Consider the following 24,157-nt stretch of genomic DNA (forward strand, 5'->3'; position numbering starts at 1 on the left):
AGTTGTAAAGAGTCATAAGCTCTCCCCTCAGCCTCCTTTCCGCCAGAGCTCCAGGGCAAGATGCTACCATCTAGGTCTTGAGTGGCAGGCAGTGCCCGGTGGCTCCCCCAGGGCTGGGGCAGGGGAGAGCAGTGGGGAGAGAGGTTCTGATTGGATGTAAGGAAAAACTTTTCAACATGAAGACAACAGTCAAGAAGTGGAACAGGCTGCCCAGAGAGGTCTCCATCCTTGGAGGTTTTCAGGGCAAGACTGGATAAAGCCCTGAGCAACCTGGTCTGATCTCATAGTCAACCATGATCTGAACAGGCAGGCAGACTAGGTGGTTGCCTGAAATCCATTCCCGCCTGATTTACTCTATGATTTTGTGATTCTGTGATAATCGGGTTAAAGACAGAGGGTAAGTCAGCTCTCTTATTTTATTTCAATACAATTATTTTGTTTTACAAATAGAGAAAAACACACATCTGAACTATCATCTTCATATTTCTCTATGATCTAAATCTGTAGTACTTAAAATATTTCTGCCATTTGTTCATTTATTGGATTTTGAACCATCACAATATATGCCATCTCATTTATTTTTGATATCCCATTCTCTCACCTTACACTTAAAGTGTAAATTATTTACAATGCTGATGGTATCTTTGGTTTGTAAGTCTTTAGTGCAGACCTTATATCAACTAGCAGATAACTAGTAGAAGAAAATCAAACATCATAAACTACATTTCTCTCTCCGATAATAAGCGTTTCTAACACTTCAAAACCACTCAACAAGAATGTCCTTCAACACCCCCCTTCATTCTTCTGGTAAACCACAATGAATCACTGAGTTTATTCAAACTGTTAGCTACTTTGATTCCTTAAGGACCCAAAAGAGAACAAATTATTAATTCAGTATTAAAGTACCCTCTAAAATAAAATAACTAATATATTATTATGTTTCTTATAATTGCTTTATCAGCGCTCAAGTTTAATTAGAACTAGTAACACAGCTGGAAATACAATGGTGGTCATCTGACAACTTGTAAAACTAATTTAATTGTTGTGGTTGGCAAAATTCAGTACAAGTGGAAAAATAAAAGTAAAAGTAGTAAAGATTCATTAGAAAATATATGAAGAATTTTTTTTATTATTATTTCTGAAATCTTATAATTTATATCTCTTCTGCTACACTACTTATTTGGGAATTTAACGAAATTCCCAAATGTAAAGCTGCACTTCCTTATGTCAACAATTTTTTCAGTGATGGAAACACAAAACACAGAGAACAAGAAATTGGTTCACAAACAGCTCTGCCAATACAGTGAAGTGTAGTGGAACTTGCCTTATTTAGTACACAGCAGCACTAATCTATCACAAGGGTCTGCCTCTATGGGTCCATCACAAGTAGAGTAGGACTCTACTTCTGTTCTGAAGTAATACTGAGATCAGAGTGAGATAAGAATTTCCAGAGCACTTTATCCCTGACAGATGCTCAGGAGGACAATAAGAGAAGTACATCCATCCAAACCTTATTGTCACCTTTCGATATTTAAACGGTGTTTACAGGAAAGACAGATAAAGCCTTTTTCCAAGGCCTGTAGAGACAAGACAATGGGCAATGTTTTTTTTTTCCCTACTGGAAGAGGGTAGGTTTAGATGAGATATAAGGAAGAAATTTTTTACAATGAGGGTGGTGAGACACTGGAACAGGTTACCCAGAGAAGCTGTGGGTGCCTCATCATTGGAAGCATTCAAGGTCAGGTTGGACTGGGCTTTGAGAAACCCAATCTCGTGAAAGACGTCCGCCTATGGTGGGGGTTTGGACTAGATGCTCTTTAAAGGTCTCTTCCAATCCAAACAATTCTATGATTCTTTGATTCTATGATCCAAACATGCGGTAATACCCATCAAGACCAATGATGACAGCAGTAAAAAAGGCAGGATGGTTTATGACCAGTTTTTGGTGATAAGCTGCTGTATTCTGGATGGTCTGTTTCATCAGTATGGGAATGAATGTGTCTCACGTGACACAATCCCCAAAACCTTGCAAAGAATATTTCTCTAGTCAGCTTGATATAGGCTTATAGATATAATTTTGCCATGTAGTCTACTCCATGTTTATTGTAAGTAAAGTGACATTTTCTGTCAAGACAAGTCACATATTTTCAGTTTCTTCAAAATGATATCTTTGGTGCCAATCAAGCCGCTGTCATTGGTGACTGTGTAAATGACAGCTCATAGTGGATCTGGATAATGGGGTTTATTTAAGGGCAAGCCATATTAGAGGTCTCACTATACTTGGTTATCCCACACACTCGCCCACCTTCAATCCATCAGCACTACATTTACCGTGTTTTGATTTTGTGGGAAGCTCGAGTAGAAAGTCATGTTGGTTCATGCTGAGACACTGCTTGAAGTTATCTTGGACAGTACCGACCATGGTCCCTGTGCATCCCCTGGCATTTTTTTCCACACGTCTCTGATCTCCAGGCTCTTCCCATACTTCCAGGATCTTTTCTCCAGCCAAGATCTTCACCTTCTTCTTTACCAGCCTCCTTCTTTACACCACCACTTCTTGTTTTCAGGAGCTCATGTTTTTCAGAACAAGCTCTTCTCTCTGAAAGTCCACCTCACCAGTTCTCCCAGTCTAAAAAGCCTTTGTGCAAAGCACAACAGGTGATCTGATGAGTGATGTTCTCTCATGCCTATCCATTAAATGGAAGATTCAAGACAAGTAACTTTTATTTCGTCCAGGTGTTATCAAAATTTGCAATAAGGCCACACAACTACTGCAGCTAACAAGTTGCAAGCTTCTGCTTGAGATATTTACCGACACCCAGGTCCACAATTATCTGCTGCCTGTTAGCATTAACAAGTTAAACTGCTTTTTTTTTTTTTTTTTTCCCCCTCCTACAGTCACATTAAGGATTTCTATTTGTGATGAATGGTTATCAAGTTTCAAAGATGTCAATTCAACCAGTTTCACTGGGAGACATATTCAGCAGCTTTGCCTCTATAAATTATAGAAAATTATGGAGCCTTCATTAATTCTTTATATGATAGAATTTGTGCAGGCTTTACCAGCAAGAGGCAAAAATTAACATTCAAGTCCTAGTTCAAATGCTACATACTCTGAACTATTCATCATTTAGATTTAAGTTTAGACTCCAGACTGTTTCTAAACTTATGTTTTAGTCTTTCCTAGAGTAAAATTTTGTCCTGAATACTTTGTTTATAAGGACAGCTAATTTAAACAGACTTACAAATCTAAGGAGTGGTGGAATTATTAATATTCTATTGAATTATTTAAAAGAAATTAACAATGTCCCCTGAAAGATTTATCTGGAAAAAATGGCATCCATGTTCTGCATCTGCTGGGAAACAAGCATATGACAGTTATATACATGAGAATTTTAGTCTCTTGGATAGAAAAGTTCCCATCTGGCTATCAGAGTCCAGATGTACAATTAATCTTTCTAATACCATTTGCCCATTCTATTTCTTTTCGTTTGATTTCAGTTTAGAATCTGTTAAGAGAAATAGATGTAGAATAAGACATCACTAAAAAAACAGAACAGCCACAATAAGAAAGGAAAGCAGAAACCCTAACAAAAGAATGCCAAGCAAAACCAGTGCTTTAAATCCTTGCAAATATATTTACTTTAATACGTGTACACTAAGGAAAATTTTGCCTACATAGACGTGCTGTATTTTCTTACAACTATGTGCACTTCATAAGTTATTCCTTTTGTTTGAGCTGTAAATCCTGTTATTCTTTTCACTCAAGCTGTAAGTCCTGAAAATCACAAATGCAGGAAGAGGTTCCTCAGGCCTGCAGATATAAATGAAACAATAGCTGTCCCTGTGCTGACTGTGGGAACAGGTATGTTCAGCATTTTGCTTGGAAGAGAGCTCTTTGTGCTGGCATCCGAGGCTTTTTATCAGTGGGAGGTACCCAGGTGCTGTTCATGCATCCTTAGTTTTGATGTGGCTTTATAAATTTGTCTGCAGTAATGACATCCTCTCAAACAGCTAGATACTGATGTTAAAAAAAAAAAAAATGCTGTTCTTAACAGGAATGGAAGAATCCACTCTGAAGCTTTTCATCTTTAAACAAAAATTTCAAGGGGCATTTGAAAATTAGAATGGGTTGAAAGAAAATCCTGGAAGATCTCCTGCTGTAGCACAAGTAAAATCAGTAAGCCTCATCTTGCACAGTTTTTGTACAATCATCCTGTCGGGGGGCACGGTTTTCTATTCAGGCCCACATTACGGCTTGTGTGACTAGCATCTCCCACATGCAAGCCTCTGTATTTTTCTCTGCAAAGGCAAATCATATGGGGATTTTTTTAAATAATTGAATACATGTACTCTCTGCTATATGTTTGTTCTTAATTCCTATTGAAATTTGTTCAGCAGTCTTGAACTGGCTGTCAAGAAAGCTTTCTCCCCTGTACAAATAATTCTAACCCTTGTACTAGCCAATTTTAATGTGTCTGTTCTCTCCTTGTTCTGAAGTTGTCTCATGCTTTGGTATCCTAGGCTTAGACTACTGAGTGTTTAAAAAATAAAAATATGACATGAAATCCCATAGGGATGCAGGGTGGTTTGCAGAAGACAAGATAGCTAAGTTATGGATGTCCTCCTTCCCCTCCTGACCCCATGGAGTTAGTAATAGCTTAACCCTGAACAGCCAGAGATGTAAAACAAATCATCTGGATGCAGATTTATAAAACTGAAACATCTGGGAGACGAGATTCTGTTCTTTAATGCTTCTAGATTAATCTCCAGTATTCCATTCATTTGTTTTAGATTAGTACTGTAACCAGAAAGTTAAGTATGTTTTTTGGGGACAACCTCAGCGGAAAGAATTCATCCTGTGGAGGTCAGTGGAATTTTGTAGAAGCAGAATAGTTTGCCCATATCGTATCCCTTGCATGACTGAGGACTTTATTCTTTCCTTGTTAATACTTGAATGTGCCTACTATGTATATACCCACAAACTGTATTAAAAGAATGATTAAGGTTTCAAAATCTGGAAAAGCCAGAATTAATGTTGATAGTGTGATTTCCTGTATCCTCTCTCTCCCTGTGCAAATCCATTATAATCTGAAGCTGCATAATTTCTTTTTGGCTACAGTATGCACAATACATTTAACCCAAGAGTAGATGTTTCTACACACATACTCCAATATTCCTAGGTGTCAGTTGAGTTCCAGAATACTGTGGATGTCTTCTGTTTGCAGCATTATTTAAAATTTTAGATTAAGAGGTAATAGTTCTTTTCTCCACTTTTTCCTGGATTCTAACAGTTGAGGAGACCTCTTTATTATGAATAATATTTGGTGCAGTGATAATTCAATCATAAATGTAATCTTGATTTTTGGAAAAAATATTTTCTTCTATGACATCCAGGCTGCTGATATATGTTGCTAATAAATAGCTGGCATTTTATCATATGAAAATTGTCATCCTCTCAAGAATACCCAATGCTATCACAATTCATTTATGCAGATTTAAGAAGCTCATGAGAGATGATGAGTAATTCTGTGAAAAGATCTAATGAATTCATAAGTATACAGAAAGTAGCAGTAGCAAATCTAATTTTTACTTTCATATAATATTTTGCATGCATTTCAATCTGAAACAAATTATAATACTCTTTTAGGTAATTCAGTAAGATTGGTGAATAAGGAAAAAAGTTTTGTTTCCCTGACTCTGTTGTCACATTTGGTCCCCAGTACAAGAAAGACAGTGACATAATAGAGTATGTCCAACTGAGAGCCAGCAAGATGATTAAGGGACTGGTGCAGGTTGTACATGAAGAGTCTGGGAGAACTGGGTCTGTTCACCCTTAAGTGGAAAAGAGTAAGGGTGATATTAGTGCTGTCTACAGGTACCTAATGGGAGGCTACGTACAAGGCAGTTGAAGTCTTCTCAGAAGCGGTCAATGATTGGAGAAGAGGCAACAGACCTCTCTAGTCTCTAAATGTTGATTAGATTTTTTTTTTATTACTTTTTTTTTTTTTTTTAATCATGAGGATGGTTGAAAACTGGGCCAGGTTTCCCAGGGTGGTTGTGGAATCAATATGCTTGGATATACTCAAAGCTCTACTGAGCCAAGTCCTGAGCAAACTGATCTAATTGGACCTGCTTTGAGCAGAGGGCTGGACATGATGACCTCTAGAGGTTCCTTCCAAACGAAATTATTTAATGATTCTGTGGTATTTGACTTTAAGATTGATAACACGTCAAACTTACATCTACATAGGTGCTCCAAAGGGGGGATTCAATTGCCTAAATATAGACATATATTAATATTTTGAACCCCAAGACTCGCCAAGACATTTATCCTTCACAGATGTCTTTAACTCCGCAGAACATCTCAAATAGCAGAAGAAAGCTACGTCTAGACAACTGAATCCTGTGTCTTCTGTCAAATAGCTGTACCACTGATGTCGGTATGGAGCTCTCTGAAGAAAAGAAATCATAAATAGCACAAACGTGTGGTATTTGTTGTGGATTTGTTGTTCACTTGCAATCCAAATTTTATAACATAACATTTCTAAAAAAAAAAAAAGAAAAAAAAAGAAAAAGCATCAAACCAAACCTCAGTGACCAGAAGAATTTGCCAAATTACTTGTAAAATTGTTGAACTGCTCTATTCATCTAGCAGTAGTAGCAGCAGCAACAGTAGTAGTAGTAGTATGTTTTCATGCTGGTTATACTTCCATATTTTTCAGTAAAACATTTGTTCCGTTGAATTTTGTTAAATAAAATTAGGGGAAAAAAAAAAGGAAATCTCAAAAATGCATGACTAGAAAGGGCTTTCTGAACTAATAACTCCAGTCTCGATGATAACTGAACTTCTCTCTACCTGTTTTCCTACACTAATCAAGTTTGACTTTCTGCAACTATTACTGTAAAAATTACTTTTCAGTCAGTGAGCTTTCATCCTAACCATTCCAGATGGAACATTATCCCAGAATCTCACTGCTCTCTGTTGATTAAGGTTTTCTACTATGTAATTTAAATTTGTGAAAAATCAATATCAGTTTGTACCTGTGATCCTTTAACTTAAATAGTTGTTCTCCTTTTTTTGGTGGTTTTTCTCATTGACAGATTTAGGAGAAACACTCATATCTCCTTTCAGCCTACATTTTGTTACACTAGATGCCATAAATTTTCTGAGTCCTCTGTTGTGCGACAGGCTCTGTTTCCCTGGTCATTCTACTAGCCTTTTTTACATGCTTTTTATTATAGAATCACAGAATAGCCCAGGTTGGAGGGGACCTTGAAAGATCATTTGGTCCAACATTTCATGGGAAACAGAGCCTAGATGAGATTATGTAGCACCCTGTCCAGTCACATGTTGAAAACCTCCAGTGATGAGGGCTCTACCATGTCCCTGAGGAGGTTGTTCCAGTGAATGTTCTCACCATAAAAAATTTCTTACTTACATCTTCTTGAAAAGCAGTGCTTTCCTTTAATAAGACCCTTCCTTTATTTTGTCAATATGCATTTGAAATAGAAAATACTGTGCCATTCCTCCAGTTTTTTATCCAACCAGTTCTTGTGGATTGAGTTGTTGTTCCTTTGTTCTTAGGGGAAGTTTTGAATGAAGTAATGGTCTTGCATTGGATATGATCTCAACAAGGAGATTTCACACATCATTGCTGGACGTGTAGACAGTTCGGTGTCCAAATGCACCTTATTTTCAGTGCATAACCTGTGTGCAAGAGACTCACAAATAACCTACATTAGTATCTGGCATAGTTTGACATTTTAAGAGTTGAGACTTTAGAGACTGTAACATAAAATATTTTTCAGTTTTATGGTTTCGTCCTTGGAAAATGTCTAGGAGCCTTACCACTTTCTGAAACTATTACTTTGATGTAAAGTGTCTGCATTCAAACTCCCAGGAAGTTGATCCTAGACCACATTTGTATTAGTGTAATTTTGTAGAAACTAATGGAGTTATACAAAAGATAGACATATATTGTTTCCTTTTTACAAATAGGTGCATTATTAAAAATAAAATGTAATTGCAAAGATTTCTTGCCTTCAGTGAGTAAGGATGTTATCTAATAGATTTAATTATCCAGGGAGTTCTTGTTAAGGAGGATGCCTAAAGGGCTCAGGAAGTCTCTCATTTCTCTGACATATTCATAATACAGATTATTTTTTCTGTGGCTGTGGTCCTTCTGTTAAAAATAAGAAGGAATTATTTAGACATGTTTTTTAGGTGGAATCATAATTCTCAAGTACCAAATATTAGAAACAGATTTTCATTCCATATTTTCTCTTGAAATAACTGCATTTTTTAGATGTGACCTAGAGTTTCTTGGATTATGTATGAAACACTGAAAATATGTTTTCCTTTTATGATTTATTTCTTGGCACTAGTCTCTGAAAAACAAAATAATGTTGATGTTTTAACATATGAAATATGATTATGAGTGAGCTGACTGCATATATGTCCACGGAATATCTACAATTCTACAAAAATAACTCTGTTTTTTAAACAACTTCACATATGCAGAAGACTCTTGCAAGCAATATTGCTTTCACAAAATTGTTTCCCAGTGAATCTTGTTCTTTTTCTTGACTATTTATGCTTTATTTTACCTTTCCGTTAGCTGAGAAAACTATGGCTAGTACGGGTGGAAACAGAGATCTCATCCCTGTCTTGAGGATGAAGTCTAAATAAGGAGTTACAAAGCCTGAGAGCCAAAACTAATTACTTTGGTGTAAGAGTGGCAAAAAAACCTGATGAAACTATATCCTTAGTAAATAATTATGCTATATTTTTCCAGACCTGCAGGCCCAGAAACGGCCAGTTACCAATTTCTTCCTTGCAATAATTGAAGTTAATTTAATATTTTTAATTCATATTTCAGACATATTTTACCCTTGATTTTTCAGTGTAGAGAAGAGTTGTGTAGCAGCTGCATCATCTGTTACGTGCTCTGAATTAATGTCTAACTTGATTTTACTATATGGAAAGTAGGTAATTAAATGTACATACATGGATTATAATGTAGTTAAAAACTTCCCTATTAACTCATTCTTGATTTAAAAATAAAGCAAATATAGCTTTCTCTTCCTCGTGTTCTTCCAGCACATTAAGATAGCTAATTGATGTTTGTGAGAGGCATCATCTGTAGACATTCTGATCAACAAGAAATAAACATCCTCAAAGTATATAATATTATATTGAAAATTAATAATCTACTTCAGCAGAAACAAATCAGGGCAAATACAAACTGCATTTAAACTGTTTTCTGTCTGTAGAGCAAATTCTCTTAAAGATGTGACAAGGAAGAGACAAAGAAATAAAATTCTATCAATATGTTTTCCTTTCAAATCTTTCAGAGTGTATAATTCACACTGTGTACACCAAACGACTCTATTAAAGACAGATTCAACTTATACCTTTTATTTCTTCCCTACCTTTCCTTCTTTTATGTTTGTAATAGCATCATAGAATCATAGAATTGTCTAGGTTGGAAGGAACCTTTCAAATCATCAAGTCCAACCATCAACCTAACTCTGATAAAAAACATCACTAAACGATGTCTCTAAGCACTATGTCTACCTGTCTTTTAAATACCTCCAGGGGTGGTGCCTCAACCACCTCCCTGGGCAGCCCATTCCAATACTTTACAACCCTTTCAGTATAAAATATTTTCCTAATATCCAATCTAAACCTCCCCTGGTGCAACTTGAGGCCATTTCCTCTTGTCCCGTTGCCTGTGACTTGGGAGAAGAGACCGACCCTCACCTCTCTACACCCTCCTTTCACGGACTTGTAGAGAGTGATGAAGTCTCCCCTCAGCATCCTTTCCTCCAGATTAAACAACCCCAGTTCCAAAGGCATCTCTGAACAGCTGCAACAGCATGAAGTGAACTATAGAATGAAAAGCTTTAAAAAAGTCTCTGCTATCTCCAGCTCTGTGTTTGACCCTATGATATTTCCCCTTGCCTACTAGTGCTCCTGTAACAAATATCACCAGAATGTCAGGAACGGACACTGGACATTTACATCCCTCCTGAGAAAGAGTGTCCCTGCCATGACTTGTCACAGAGAGTAGCTGCAATGTCCCAAGCAGACATGTTGAGGGCTGGGAGCTCTTGTGTCACTGTAATATTCTCAGATTTCAGACTCTCTCCAATGGTAGGACTGTTGCCAAAGGTACGATCAAAATGTGTGGGTTTTTCCTGATTGTGAAAGGGCAAGAATAGTTCTGAAAACATTTTCATACTACTAGCAAAAACTATAAGAATGTTAAATATTTATTAAAAAAAAATAGCTAAGTAATACACTTATTGGTAGCTCTGTTAGTGTAGAGCACTTTGCTCTACAAAGTGTTGTTTTCAGGCAATAATTTCTGAAATAAGGAATGCTAAGAAAGAGGAGAGTACTACTGAAAAGCATTTTTTTTCTCATTTTTAAGAATGAAGTGCTTTTCTCTGTGCTTGGTAATTTTCTGCCCTTTTAAGGAAAAAAAAAAAAAAAACAAATGTTTTTTGGGCCAGACTACAGATAACTACGTTTTCAATCTGAATTAGCTTCCACCCAGTTAGCTAGTTATCAATTAACTTTAGGGAAGTGTCAGAATGTAGAAAGTATCAGCTCATTTCAGTGGTTTTAGTATTTTGCTTTTTTTTTTTTCAAGTTTCTTTAGTAATGAGTGTCACCAAACCAAATTAAAATATATAGGTCTTGGTTCACACTGTAGGCCCTTTAGAACACTTCTTCATCATACCTCAGATTAAATCTTGCACCTCTCCTTGGTATTTATGAGAATATCAATTTATTTTGTCTTCATCTGGCATATGTAAGTTAGGAGTAAGTGGGTTAGTGTTTCCCATAGTGAAAGCAAATTTAATTTTTTTGGTTTTTTGTAGATCTGCCAAACTGAATTTCTAGCTCTGTTTTTCTAGGCTAAACCGGCAGTTAAACGCCTTCCGCTGTTTCCAGCTTTAGCCAGGCACCCATATACTTAAAATTGTCACAAAGTGGAATACGATCTAAGTTAAAGCTTGAGTGGCTCAAAGTTTACCCAACAATATCCATGATTTAAACTTTGCATTTCTACATCCAAGGACACAGATCTTGTGCCGTTGTGGTTTGCTGAAAAGTGCTGAAATTTAGAACAAATCACCGTTCCCTAAGGAGACAGGTCTGACCTTATATGAGCTGCTGAAGCAAGTAGCCCAACAATGGTGACACTGCTGCGGTCCCATGCTCCCAGGTCCAGCCAGTAGCAAGGCTGGGAAGGTTTTCCCAACAGGCACACACACACACAAATACAGTACATATGTATGTATACTCATGGCCAGCCACACAGACCAACACCGATAGGAAACCTAGCACTTGCACGAACACAAACAGCACCAACAGCCTTCTATTCCCTTCTCTGCTCAACCAAGATTAAAGTTAGTTACAGGAAAATATTTATACATATATGTATATACATACAACATAGATGGCCCTAGCAGCTGGGCTTAGACAGTCTATCCGGTTGCTGCCCCTGGATCCTACTCTCCCCTGCTGCTGGTACCTGGGAATAAGAGCTCAAGGCTACATGCCACAGCAGCTGCTGGTGCTCAGACCTGTACACACACAGACAGATGCTCAGACACACATGTGTATGCACACACGCGCACAAACATACACACCCCATGGATGCCTACACTAACTGGCTTTAGACTACCCAGCAGCTGGCCCCAGGAGTCCCTGGTCTTCCAGTTGCACAGACACATGCAAATGCATCTCTCCAGTAGTTGGCCCAGACCTACAGCCTCATCAGGACCCAGCCCGCAAATCTCATGGTCTCCTCAATCACTTACTTGTAGCTCCTGGTCCCTCCAGTAGCCAACTTGGAGACCTTCTGGTCTCTCAAGTAGCCAGCCCAGAATTAGGGCAGGTCCAATACCTGGCTCACAGCTCTCTTATCCTGCTCCCTAGATGCCCCAGTCTAATGTCTGGACGTAAGCACCCACACCATGCCCATTCACCAAAGTCTCTCCATTTGCCAGCTCCTGGGCACACGGCCCCTCTGACCCACCGTCCCAGTCCCATTGCTGGCATTCAGACAGACCCACACAACTGTGCACAGAATAGAGTCCCCTGTCTAGGAAATGAGTTAGAAATTGAGTTTAATAATAAGGCACAGGACATGGTCAGACACACACACTGACCAGCATCTGTCTACAGGTCATCAGCACTTTTTATACCCTTATCCATCCATTTTCCTCCATTTTTTCCTCCTCTTAACATCCTGCAACTAATCTTGTACAATCTCCAAATCCTCTTTCCCCTCACCCCACAATGAGCCCCATACTCCTGGGCAGTGATCCTCTACAGTCTGTGAGGTGCCTGGGGTGCTGCCCCTGCAGACCTCTTGTGCCAAGGGGTGTCCCTTGGCCTCAGGGCCTGAGGCAGCCCTGGAGCAGCCCTTGGCAGGGAGCCAAGGTGGGGATTGGTGTCCCTGACTGGGGCACTGGGGTGCCCCCACATGCCATCGTGCCTCTGTGGTCCTTCGCATGTGTGGAGATGAGTCTCTAATCACATAACATAATGCATAAAACAATTTCACATGCTCAATAATTTCACCTGAAAGCAAAATTATTTTTCACATTGTGATGTATTTCTGCAAAATTAGCTCCATCTATTCGTTCTTTTCTACAAGACAGTCTGTTGAGGAAAGCTTTTACCAGCATAGACTTCAGTTATTTATTTTTATGGGCCACATTTAAAGAATTATTTAAAGAATCCTTAGAGATGGATTAAAGGGAGGTTATTTAGAGAGAGAAAAAGCCACTGAACGGGTCATTTCATAGTAACAGCTTAGTAAAACAGAAAAATAACACAGAAACTAGTAGGGAGGGTAGCTGTGGTAGGCAACTGGAGGAACCATGTGTGGGATACAGTAAACAGAGCAGAAGACTTTACTTGAAAGAATTTGTCCTCCTTCCTACCTTCCTTTAACTTTGCATCATAGTCACCTCTTTACTGTCTTTTTCCCTCAAATTTCCCTGATGATTTGGCAAGTCTCTGCTGGTCACCATCTACAGGTGCAGGTCTGAAAGAACAGGGACTTGGAAGGCAGTAGGCAGGGTGAGTGGGAGAATTTTCTTGTTTCCTCCCAATTCATAGCTCCTCCCTGATGCACAGGAAACAAGGAAGAAAGTAACACTTGAAAGAAAAGGAGTGGTCAAACCCATTTTTCTCTCCTATCCCACTATTTCTTTGCCTCCTAATCCTTACCTGAAAAATCTGTTCAGAAGATGATATCGCTGCTCGCAATGACTTTCTACTCTGAACGTAGGCTGGTCTAACTCTCAGATGCTGTGCCTTAGAAGGACGGTGTTTTGGGATGTCCGGGGTGATGATGTTTCTGTATTTGTTCCTTGATGTTTAGAAAAGATTGCATTATTGATACAAGAACAGACAGCCACAGATTCAGCTACTATGGAGTTAATCATTATAAACTTGGGAAAATGGAATTCAAGCCTAATGCCCTAACAGGGGCATCATGCCCTAATGCCTAATAGGTTCCAAGGACAGAAGTTTTAAGACTGTGTAAGAAATAAAATTTTTGAGCATTGTGTTTTGCTCAGAAAGACCGTGCTGTTTGAAGAATCATAGGGTATGGTTTAATACACATACACCGGTTTTACAGCAGTTGCCTAATACTGCACTGAATTTCGGCTGTGTTGCTCTGATTTACAATGGTGTAAGTGAGGGCAGAATCAATCTTATGGTTTTGTTAAGTGGTTCAATTTTTAGCAATATGTGAGCTATCAATGATTCTATCATCAAAGTACCATGACCTATACTCAGTAAACTTGTCGTATCCCATTATGTCCATACGGTAGTGAATTTGTAAGCTATTACCCTGTCCAATACACTTTTGTTTACCTTAAGGGTGCAGCAATACAAAGATTAACTGAGATAAATGCAGGTTTAATCAAACAGATCATCTACAAGGCTGAAGGACCATGTGCTACAAGCAGCTACTATTTGTGGAGGTGACAATCACTAAGAACCATCCCTCCTCTTCTTTTTTCTCCCAATATTCTCTAGGGAAATCCATACCCAAATTAAGATTGCTAATAGAAATAAAGAAGTTTTACTTTGACTTGGGTTGCTTTTATGATTCCATGTGAGCAAGGTCTAGAAAAAATTTTGAACCAAGAATATAAAATTTAAAGTGTGTGGCGAAGGAATCTCGGCCCTGTTATTTATCCAAAATTAAAAATTAAAGAACTACATTTTTACTGTCACATTTTGGTCATTTGACTAATGCCTGTTAACAGGCAAGGATACAAACCCAAGTAATATATAAAGAACAGAACAAAATAAATAAAGAAGTTAAAGAGTAAACTAAAACATAAGAGAAGTAAATGAGGACAACCTATGATGTGAGAATAATTATTCACTTGTCACAAATAATTTTCTCCATCTTGGTATTGTTCACAGGATTAAAAACTACTCTTCCATAAATATAAATAAACAATATAACTAAATAATAAATAAATAATCATAAATAATACTACACATTTAATCAGTATGTGAACCGCACATTGGATCAAGACGTGCTGAAGATTGTTTGCTCCTGCCAGGTTGGAAATGTTGTTAGAGACAGACGGTCCTAATGCAGTATGAGTCTATCTCCTGATAAATTAGAAACATGAGCAGACTCACTTCAGTTTATATTCTCAGTAGCTTAAAAGTTAAAGCTTGGTTAGTGTGCTGGTTTGGGCTGAGATAGAGTTAATTTTCTTCATAGTAGTTTGTATGGGGCTATGTGTTGGATTTGTGCTGAACACAGTGTTGACAACACAGGGAAGTTTTTATTACTGTTGACTGGGGCTTACAGAGTCTTTTCTGCTCCTCACAAACCCCACCAGTGAGTAGGCTGGGGGTGCACAAAAAGTTGGGAGGGGACAAAGCTTGGACAGCTGACCCCAGCTGATCAAAGGGATATTCCATACCATATGACATCTTGTTCAGCAATAAAAGGCTGGAGGAAGAAGGAAGGGGGGAAGTTTAGAGTTATGGCGTTTGTCTTCCCAAGTAACTGTTACAGGTGATGGAGCCCTGCTTTCCTGGAGGTGGTTGAACACCTGCCTGCTGATGGGACGCAGTGGATGACTCTCTTGTTTTGCTTTGCTTGCATGCACAACTTTTACTTTACCTATTGAACTGTCTTTATCTCAGCCTATGAGTTTTTTCTCACTTTTATCTTTCCAATTCTCCCCCTATCCTGCCAAGGGGAAGTGAGTGAGTGGCTATCTGGTGCTTAGTTCCCAGCCAGAGTTAAACTACAACAGCTAGGTCTTCTAGTTTATTGATTTGATGACTTTGGTAATGCAGAATTTTTGTTCAATTTCTTTCCTTTTTTAATGCTTGTCTAATCCAAGTATATATGGACCTTTTATAAAATTATGGGATTTCCATTTCATATCTTCAAAATTAACTTTTTGCTTCTTCTCCTGTAACTTCCTTCCCTTTGATGAAAGTCTGAATATATTTTCTATTTTACTCCTAAGCGTAGAATCCTAATTTGCTGTTATTATTATTCCTTAAGTATACCTAGTGTTATGATTAGGATAAGGTCATCCTGGTCATAACTTAGAACAATATAAATGTAAGATATGAACATAGTCTACCTTCCTTTAGGGAATTCTTTTAAGTGTCTCCCATAATTCAGTTTTACTTTTCCTGTGCTTCTCTGAATTCTTAGAAATTTCTTATCACTCTGAAAATAAAGCATAGCAACTTCTCTTGCCATAAATTTTGCCAATACCTATCCAAAATCTAACTTAATTCCAAGCCATTGTTTATACTGTTTATACTGGAATGATACTTCAGAGATGGCAATCTTCAGATTGCATTTCTGAGAAAAATCTTATTTTGTTTTTCTGACTGGTATTTTTAATTCTTTCTTTGTCTTTGGCATTTTCTCCATTCTAAGGGAAGATGATGGTTTTCTTTTCAATGTTGATTTAAAGAAATCTAACAAGAGATCTCAGCTGCCTAATCTTTGGAGGTAAACTGAGCTGTGCATCTTCTCATGAGCTCTACAGAAGTGATGGTACAGAATATCTTTGTAGGGAAGAAAATTGTCAATCACATTTTAACAGGATTGCTTTCTAAACTAGGGTTTCTCAGAAAGTGAGACCTTTTTTCCCTTGTGATTTGTGTGGGTCTCTTGTTAGTCTGAAAAAGCTCTTTTTTTTTTCCTTTTTGTTTTTCTTCTGAGATATAATGCTACATTGTAGAAAAATGTTGCGAGATCTTCAATACTTTTTTTTTTTTCTTCCATTATTGAGCACTTTTAATAAGTTGGTCTACCTATTTCCTTTTCTTTTAGTAGGGTGACCTCCCCATTGTTGAACACAGGATAAAAGATGGCTACTGCTACTGTGAAAGATGAGAAATTATCAGAACAGTAGTGTTCTCTCATCTTTTCCATACAGAATTGTTCAAAGAGGCCAAATCATGAAGATTCCTTATCATAAGAAATAAAAGTGATGTTAACTTGACATTTTGGTGGCTAACAACAGCAGCTAACATACTGAAGAATTTTCTTTATCTCTCGCCGTGTTAAAGGAATATCTCTTTTCATTATAGCTTTGTTTCCCATCCCTCCTCTTTTGCTCTATGACATCAGGAAATTCTTACCTTCCTCCTAGCAGGAAAGAAAAGCAGTGCAAAGTGGTGACAGTAACAACTGTTGTTTAATATTTAACTTAAAGGAAATAAGTGGCAAAAGCTTCATTTCTCCTCATTTCAAACATACAGTATGGAAAATGACTAAGGTATAGGCCAAACTTCATAGAAAATGCAGAAGGAAATGCAAAACATACTAAACATAAACTTGCTAGAGCAATAATATTTTATCTACCTATTAATGAATGTAATAAAACATGAAAGAATTGAGAAAGCAAGTATTGGATAGCCAAATTGGATATACTGGAGAAAAGATTCCAGTCCCCTGAGAAAAGATTTTTGAAGTGGTTTCTGAGAAAGCTGTATATCTATAAAAGGAGTGAATAAAGTTTCCAATCTGTCTTTAACAATCAAATTTCTTGAACATTTATTCTATCATCTGAAGCTGTCGGGAATTATCTTGTTAGAACTCCTCCTGAATGTCTGATTGTGCATCTGTAGAGCAATCAGATACAAATAACAAAACCCTGAAGTTATATATTTGCGCTTAAGAAAGACACAGCTTTCTCACTACTACTTTGAGAAAGGCTCTGGTCTCAGAGTTTTGCAGTTTCTGTAGGGTTAACTTGATGTGGTAGCACAACTTAAAATATTAAATTTTAGCATGTCATGATTGGCACTGCTTGTGTCTCCAAACTCACTGTTACGGACTTTTAAATTAGGAACTTTGATGAGTCCTGTGAAACAACTAAGAACTTCCCTAGGAATCTGATGTGTTCTTCAAAGCTCCAGTCTACAATACATTAAAGAAATAACTCCATATTAATTAAAGAAACACTAAACTTGTGATAATTCATGTATGTATGTAGCCTGCTAGAATTTATAATAAAGGATTTATATTAACTAATTTTTCGTCTCAGCTTTTCATTTTCATGATGTTTAATCTCATAATATATTCATAAATGATTGTTTGTGTTAAAAATTTGAAGAATCATTTTAAATGACTCATTAGGCAATTATATAGGTCATGTAAAATAGATTTTAAACCCAGTTCATTTTGTCATGTTTCCCTTTGGAAGTCTGAAACCACAGCACCCACCTAGTAGTTTGTGAATCTTTTCAAATTTTACAGTTCTTTCCTCTTTTTTGGAATCTGTTTTTTTATGGCAAAATTCTTCTTACACAGAATTGCAAATAAAACATGCAAGCTGAGTACTTGAGCACATTCCCATCATTGCACAAATAAAATTGCTATCAGCTACCACTTTACATCATGAGGGTTTTTACTTACACTATAGAGCTGGTCCTAAAGGACTTTTCTGATGATAAAATCATAAGGAATAAACAAATAAGCAGTTCTGCATTTGGAGATGCTGTGGAACAGTTATATTAAAGGACATTGCTGTTAAACATAGTAGTTTGCAATACTCTCAACATACCTTTTCAACAGCGATTAATCTCATTCTTCTTTTATTATTTTCCACTTTCTTTTGCCATGAGGCTAGTGGTTGACACAAATCACAATAGGCAAGTTGCCTACTCTGAATTCCCAAGTGGAAGACTCAGATTGAGTAGGTATAGCCTTGGAAGTAAAGGTGACACTGTGTGCTACAAGACCAAGGCATCATTTCTGGAAGAATACGAAGTTGTTATGATAAATGGCATAAGATAAAAATATAAAATGCAAGTCAATATGAAACATGCAAAAACTAACCTTTCAAAATTGCCAACTATGCAATCATAAGCAGGACAATGACCAACGAAGTCTCAGTTCAACAAAAAAGGTTCTGTGTTTTGGAAGACCACAAAACAAACATTAGTCAATGGGTCATACTAAAATTACTTCAGAAGAAGACATCAACATTTGTTGGACTCTTTCAAGCAGTGGGAATTCTTTTGGGGGTTTGAGTGATATAATCTCATGTACCACCTCAAAAAGTAAGGACTAATCGTATTCATCTGCATGATTTGTACCCTCTACCATGAGCCTATTAACTACTACAGGTTATCTACAGTTTCTTTGATAGTTAGGTAGAATCATGAGAAATACATGATATGAACTAATTCAGAATAATCCAAATAGTAATGATCATGTAGTGCCTTCTAAAAATCTTCAGTTTAAGACAAGACCGAAGAGGAGACTCTTCGAAAGCCTGTATGATATTTGACTTCCCTTGTATTCTGTGCAGGTTGTGCTCTGTATTTTATGTGACAACCTAACTGTATATTAGAATTCATAAATAAATTCTGCAAGAAAGAGCGAAAAGAACTTACACATTGATTGCGCTGGCACACTCCATTATTTATCTGCATTTGTTGTTACTTTTCTCCAAAAAAGTCAACTCTACATTATTTTTTTTTTTTTTCTGGTATTCACAAATGTCTCAGAGGTTGACATTTCATGATAATTCTGAAGACCTTCTAAATGTTTTCTAAAGATAAGGTTTGAGGGACATTAAAGATGATTTAAAAATTGGAAAGAAAGATGTAAAATAATTTGTGTTCCCTAGCATACTATTGTTTTTATTGATTTATTTTTATTTGGTAGTTTTAAAAATATTTTTTTAAGAAAATACAAAAATTGGAAACTTTTTGCTTTACATAAAGAAATATCTGTTCAGTGGTGTGCTTTCACTATACATCTTTCACAGTTGATGTCCTGAGAACCTAATATAAACAAAGAATGTTTTTTCTCCATTCGAATAATTACTCTAAGGGACTTGGAAAGAAATTGAACAGAAGAAGAACATCCAACAGGAACATTCTAATTTTATACAGAATCACAGAATCACAGAATCACCTAGGTTGGAAGGGACCCTTTAAGATCATCTAGTCCAACCAATGAAAAAAAAAAAAAAACAAAAAACAAAAAACCACACCAACCAAACCAAAACAAAACAAAAAAACCAAACCAAAACAAAACAAAACCCCACCACACACACGTGGACCTTTTTTTTTTAATTTTAATAAAAAAGTAGACATGATTTATTTTATTCTTTCAATTAAACTATGAAGCGCCTTGTTTGTAGTTTGCATCAATCATACATAAAAAATCAGTTGCAGAACCCAATGTAAAAAAAAAATCAAAATATATATATTTGTACATTTAGCTTTTGAGGTATGCACAGATTACTAACCTAGTTTCCATCAATTATTTATGTGATACTTTAAAAATAATGCCTGGAACAGTTGTACAAAGATTAGCGATGATATCTAGAAAAATCATAGAACAAAGCTATATATGTATGGTGAATCGACCACAGCTGGCTGCCTGACACCCAGTCCCTCTCTCATTCTACCTCCTCACCAGGATGGGGGGAGAAGATAAGATAGAAAAGCGTATGGATCAAGATGAAGACAGAGAGATCACTTACCAATTACCATCACAGGCAAAATAGACTCAACTTGGGGAAAATCAGTATAATTTATTGCAAATTAATGCAGATTTGCATAGTGAGAAATAAAGGCAAATTAAAACAATACCTCCCCAACCCCTGTTGTTTTTTTTTTTTCTGAGGCTCAACTTCACTCCTTCATTCCCTACTCCTGTACCTCCCCGCCAACCTGAGCAGCCCAGGGGGATGGGGAATGACGGGTTGTGGTCAGTCCGTGACAGTTCCTGTACCACTCCTTCCTTCTCACACTTTTTCCCTGCTCCAGCACGGGTTCTCCACAGGCTGCAGTTCCCTCAGGGCACATCCACCTGCGCTGGTGTGGGGTCTTCCACAGGCAGTGGGGTGGCTGTCCGCTCTGGCCTAGTCGTCCCCACAGGCCGCTCGGTATCATGGAGCACCTCCTCCCCCTCCTCTGACAGTGGTGCTCACTTTTCACAGGGTTTCTTTTCCCCCCTCACTCCTCAACTCTACCTGTGGGGTGTTTTGTCCTTCCTTAAAGACATTTTCACAGAATCACAGAATCTTCTTGGTTGGAAGGGACCTTTGAGATCATTGAGTCCAACCAACAAAAAAAACCCAAAAAAACCCACAACCAAAACCAAAAACCAAAACCCAACCAAAAACCACACAAAACAAACACCCACAACCACACACCACACCCACCCACAAACAGACACAAACCAACAATCTCAGGCACTAGAGCATGCCCTGAAGTGCCACGTCTATACGTTTCTTAAATACCTCCAGGGATGGTGACTCCACCACCTCCCTGGGCAGGCTGTTCCAGGGCCTGACCACCCTCTCTCTCACTAAAGTCATTCTTCCTAATTTCTAATCTAAACCTCCCCTGCCGCAGCTTCAGACCATTTCCTCTGGTCCTGTCATGATTCCCTTGGGAGAAGAGGCCAACACCCACCTCTCTACAACCTCCTTTCAGGTAGTTGTAGAGGGCAATGAGGTCTCCCCTCAGCCTCCTCTTCTCTAGACTGAACAACCCCAGTTCCCTCAGCCTCTCCTTATATGACTTTTTCTCTAGACCCCTCACCAGCTTGGTGGCTCTCCTCTGGACACACTCCAGCAGCTCAATGTCCTTCCTGTAGTGAGGGGCCCAGAACTGAACACAGTACTTGAGGTACTTGAGGCGGGGGCACCTCATTTTCCTGAAGAGACCCCCGCCATGGCTGTGGGGCTCAGCCGTGCCCTGTGGTGGGTCGATCGGAGCTGGCTGGAAGCGGCTGGAAGCGGCTGTGATCGGCTCAGGGCAGCCCCGGCCTCTCCTCACAGAGGCCGCCCTGCAGCCCCCCCACCAGCACCTGGGCACCCAACACAATGTTCCAGAAGACCTTTAAGAAATTAGAAAAATTATTTACCCTGTCCTTTTGTGCAGAAAATCCCGTAGCCAGAGGTGGATGTTCACAAAGGAGACAGAAGAGTCCTGCAAAGACTTTATTCGAATAAAGGGAGAGTCCCCTGGGGCATTCCCCTGTGGGGTCTCAGTGTTCCAGAGGATGCAGCTTCTATTTTATCCTTAATTCCCCGGCCACATGTAACCCTCTTCCTTTCCCCATTGGCTGAGGTACTTGGAAGGTACAGACTTCTCGATCTGCCTATTACGTAAAAGTTTAACTTTTGCAGTTTTATAATTTTCTAACTTTTGCATTTTCAGTTAATTCCCTTATTTTTTGGTTATCTCAGTCCTGCAGCTTCAATTAACTCTCCTATTCTTTTGGCTGTCTCACTCTGGTAATTTCAGTTAACTTCCCTGTTTGTGAAGACACTCTTATCCCTATCTTACCACTTTTGTAAGTTTGTCTTTGGATTTTTTTTTTCAATGATGTCTACTTTCCTTCTTTTAGCAATGTATACAGCATCCTCACCTATTATAATTAATTTTTAATTTAAACATGCTGAAGGCCTGGTTTGAATGGCATGTACTTGTTAGGCCTCCATGTTTTTTACTCTGCGTTTTTTAACTGCTCATCTCCGCAGTAGAAAGCAACAGACGATGGGTGAGAGATAAATGATGTACTGTCTCTCATATTAACATGGCAAAATTCAAAAAAAGCATTATGAAAATACTAAAGTGACTCTAATACAAGCAGAACACTCGAAAATATGTATATTGTCTGCATACTGTTATGAATGTCTTACTTTCTGGAAGTACTTCCTACTTCATTTATTGCTTTATTCCAGCAATAAGGACATGTATTTTTAATATTGAATTAGAAATGACTGAAATTTAATTCTTCGTAAATAAAATACAGGAGTTTTGACTTCCAGCTTCCCCTTTCAATGGAATATGCATTCTAACGCTTCTTGGTTTTAATCACAGAACAACATTTGGAATGAAAGTTTCACGTTAATGGCACACATAAAAATGAAGAAAATCAAAGCTTATCTTGCTTCCTTTGCAGGTTTTTCAGGCCAGTACTGTGAAATAGAAGTGAATGAGTGTGACTCAGCTCCCTGCCTGAATGGTGCTGTCTGTCAGGATCATGTCAATAGCTATGATTGTTTTTGCCCTCAAGGTAAGTTGTTCAAAATAATTTATTTTATTATCTTTGAAATTTTTCAAAATTGCCTGCAGCCTGCAAAACCTCTTCTTGACAGTCTTCAAAACCATTGTTAAAATTTCCTTTTTATGGAAGTTATTCATTCTTTTCTGAAGCTTCCTTTGCATCTCTGTCCACCAAGGTGGTTGCATATAAAATAAGCATGCTCATATATTGTGGAAGCAGATATATTTGTATGTGCTACTTTTTTTCAGACAAAACCTCATGATTTTAGCAAAGTCTGAAGGAGTGGAAAAAACACTAATATGCAGTACTTTAAATCCACAGAAAATGTAATCTATAAACTTACAAAGAAAATATTTTATTCTGATGTACTAACTTGCAGCTTTGTAACTGAGCATAGCAAGCAAATCATAATGACTGTAATACATCTTCTTACAAAAATCTCTTAAAAATTTCGCAGACAAAAATAAAGTGATTTTCAGCACTTGTGGTCTGTTTCTGCAAAAATATATATTGCCCAGTGTTATCAGAAGTGTATGAACAAATGAGTGGTTTCAAGAAAAAAGTAATCCAAGGAAAACCAGAAATTATTTAAAACATTAAAAATTACAGTATCTTTCTGAGATACTTTCACAAATTAGTTCCTTTGGAATATGCATATGTCTTTTTAAATTGGATTTTTAGTTAAAAATAAAGTCAAGATTGTGGTTTATATTCTGGTACTTTGTTTCTGCATTTTGAACTTTTTATACTTCTTTGATTTCACCCTTCAAATAGTACTACATTTTAAGTACAGACTGATGGTAAGTTGATTTCATAGCTTACAATGTTTCAGGTATTTATATATTAATACAAGCATTCCAGTGGTGATGATATGTTCAGAAACTCATCATGAAAGATTAATCTGCTACAAATAATTCTCATAAGTACAGCCTCGGTCATTAGTTAGTTTAAATTAGAAGCCAAAACAGATATTGGAAGGCAGTTGAAAATTAAGCTTGGAAAAGATGATTCTGCTGTTTACTCCACCTGAACAACTTATAAAAAAATAAATCTTGGCATCCACATTGATAATTTTGTGGTTTACTTGTTACCTATGAGACATGGGTCTGATTAAACTCGAAATGCAAATGAGAACTGTTACTGTATACATTATTAATGAACTCAGGGTAATTCTAAAGTTTTATGACTTAGGGATCAGTGGAAATTGGTTCCATGGTCAGTCTGAGAAATTATGGGAATGTGCCTTGCACTGAGGGTGCTGATAGCTTAGCATTAGTCATGGTCTTCCTGCAGCCATGGCCTGTGACAGCACTAATGACAGTAATTTTGTAGCATGACCATGAATTAGAATACATTTAAAAGAGTGTAAAATGTCAGATATTGGAGTGGAGATTCTCCAGCAATTTTCAGTACAAAAAAACACAGTTGGACTTCTGAGTTTGCTAAAATTCACTATGACACAAGAAATAATAACTAGAGGAAAATGTAGAGAAGTTGCTATTTGAGAGCTGATTTTTAAAACTATAATCAGATGTTCAAATCCCAGCACCACTTATCTGCATCTGCAATGTTCT

At 37.6% G+C, this 24,157-nt stretch overlaps 1 protein-coding gene across 1 annotated transcript in view; it reads left to right on the top strand.

The window, feature by feature from the left end:
- EYS (eyes shut homolog) overlaps positions 1-24,157 on the top strand; it is an 895,325-nt gene that overhangs the window by 227,599 nt on the left and 643,569 nt on the right. Inside the window, exon 13 of the mRNA XM_074153627.1 lies at positions 22,479-22,592. Coding sequence (XP_074009728.1) covers positions 22,479-22,592 — 114 coding nt within the window. The remainder of the gene's footprint in view (positions 1-22,478; positions 22,593-24,157) is intronic.

Source organism: Numenius arquata, chromosome 9, assembly GCF_964106895.1.
Source record: "Numenius arquata chromosome 9, bNumArq3.hap1.1, whole genome shotgun sequence".
In the NCBI taxonomy this organism is placed as follows: Eukaryota; Metazoa; Chordata; class Aves; order Charadriiformes; family Scolopacidae; genus Numenius; species Numenius arquata.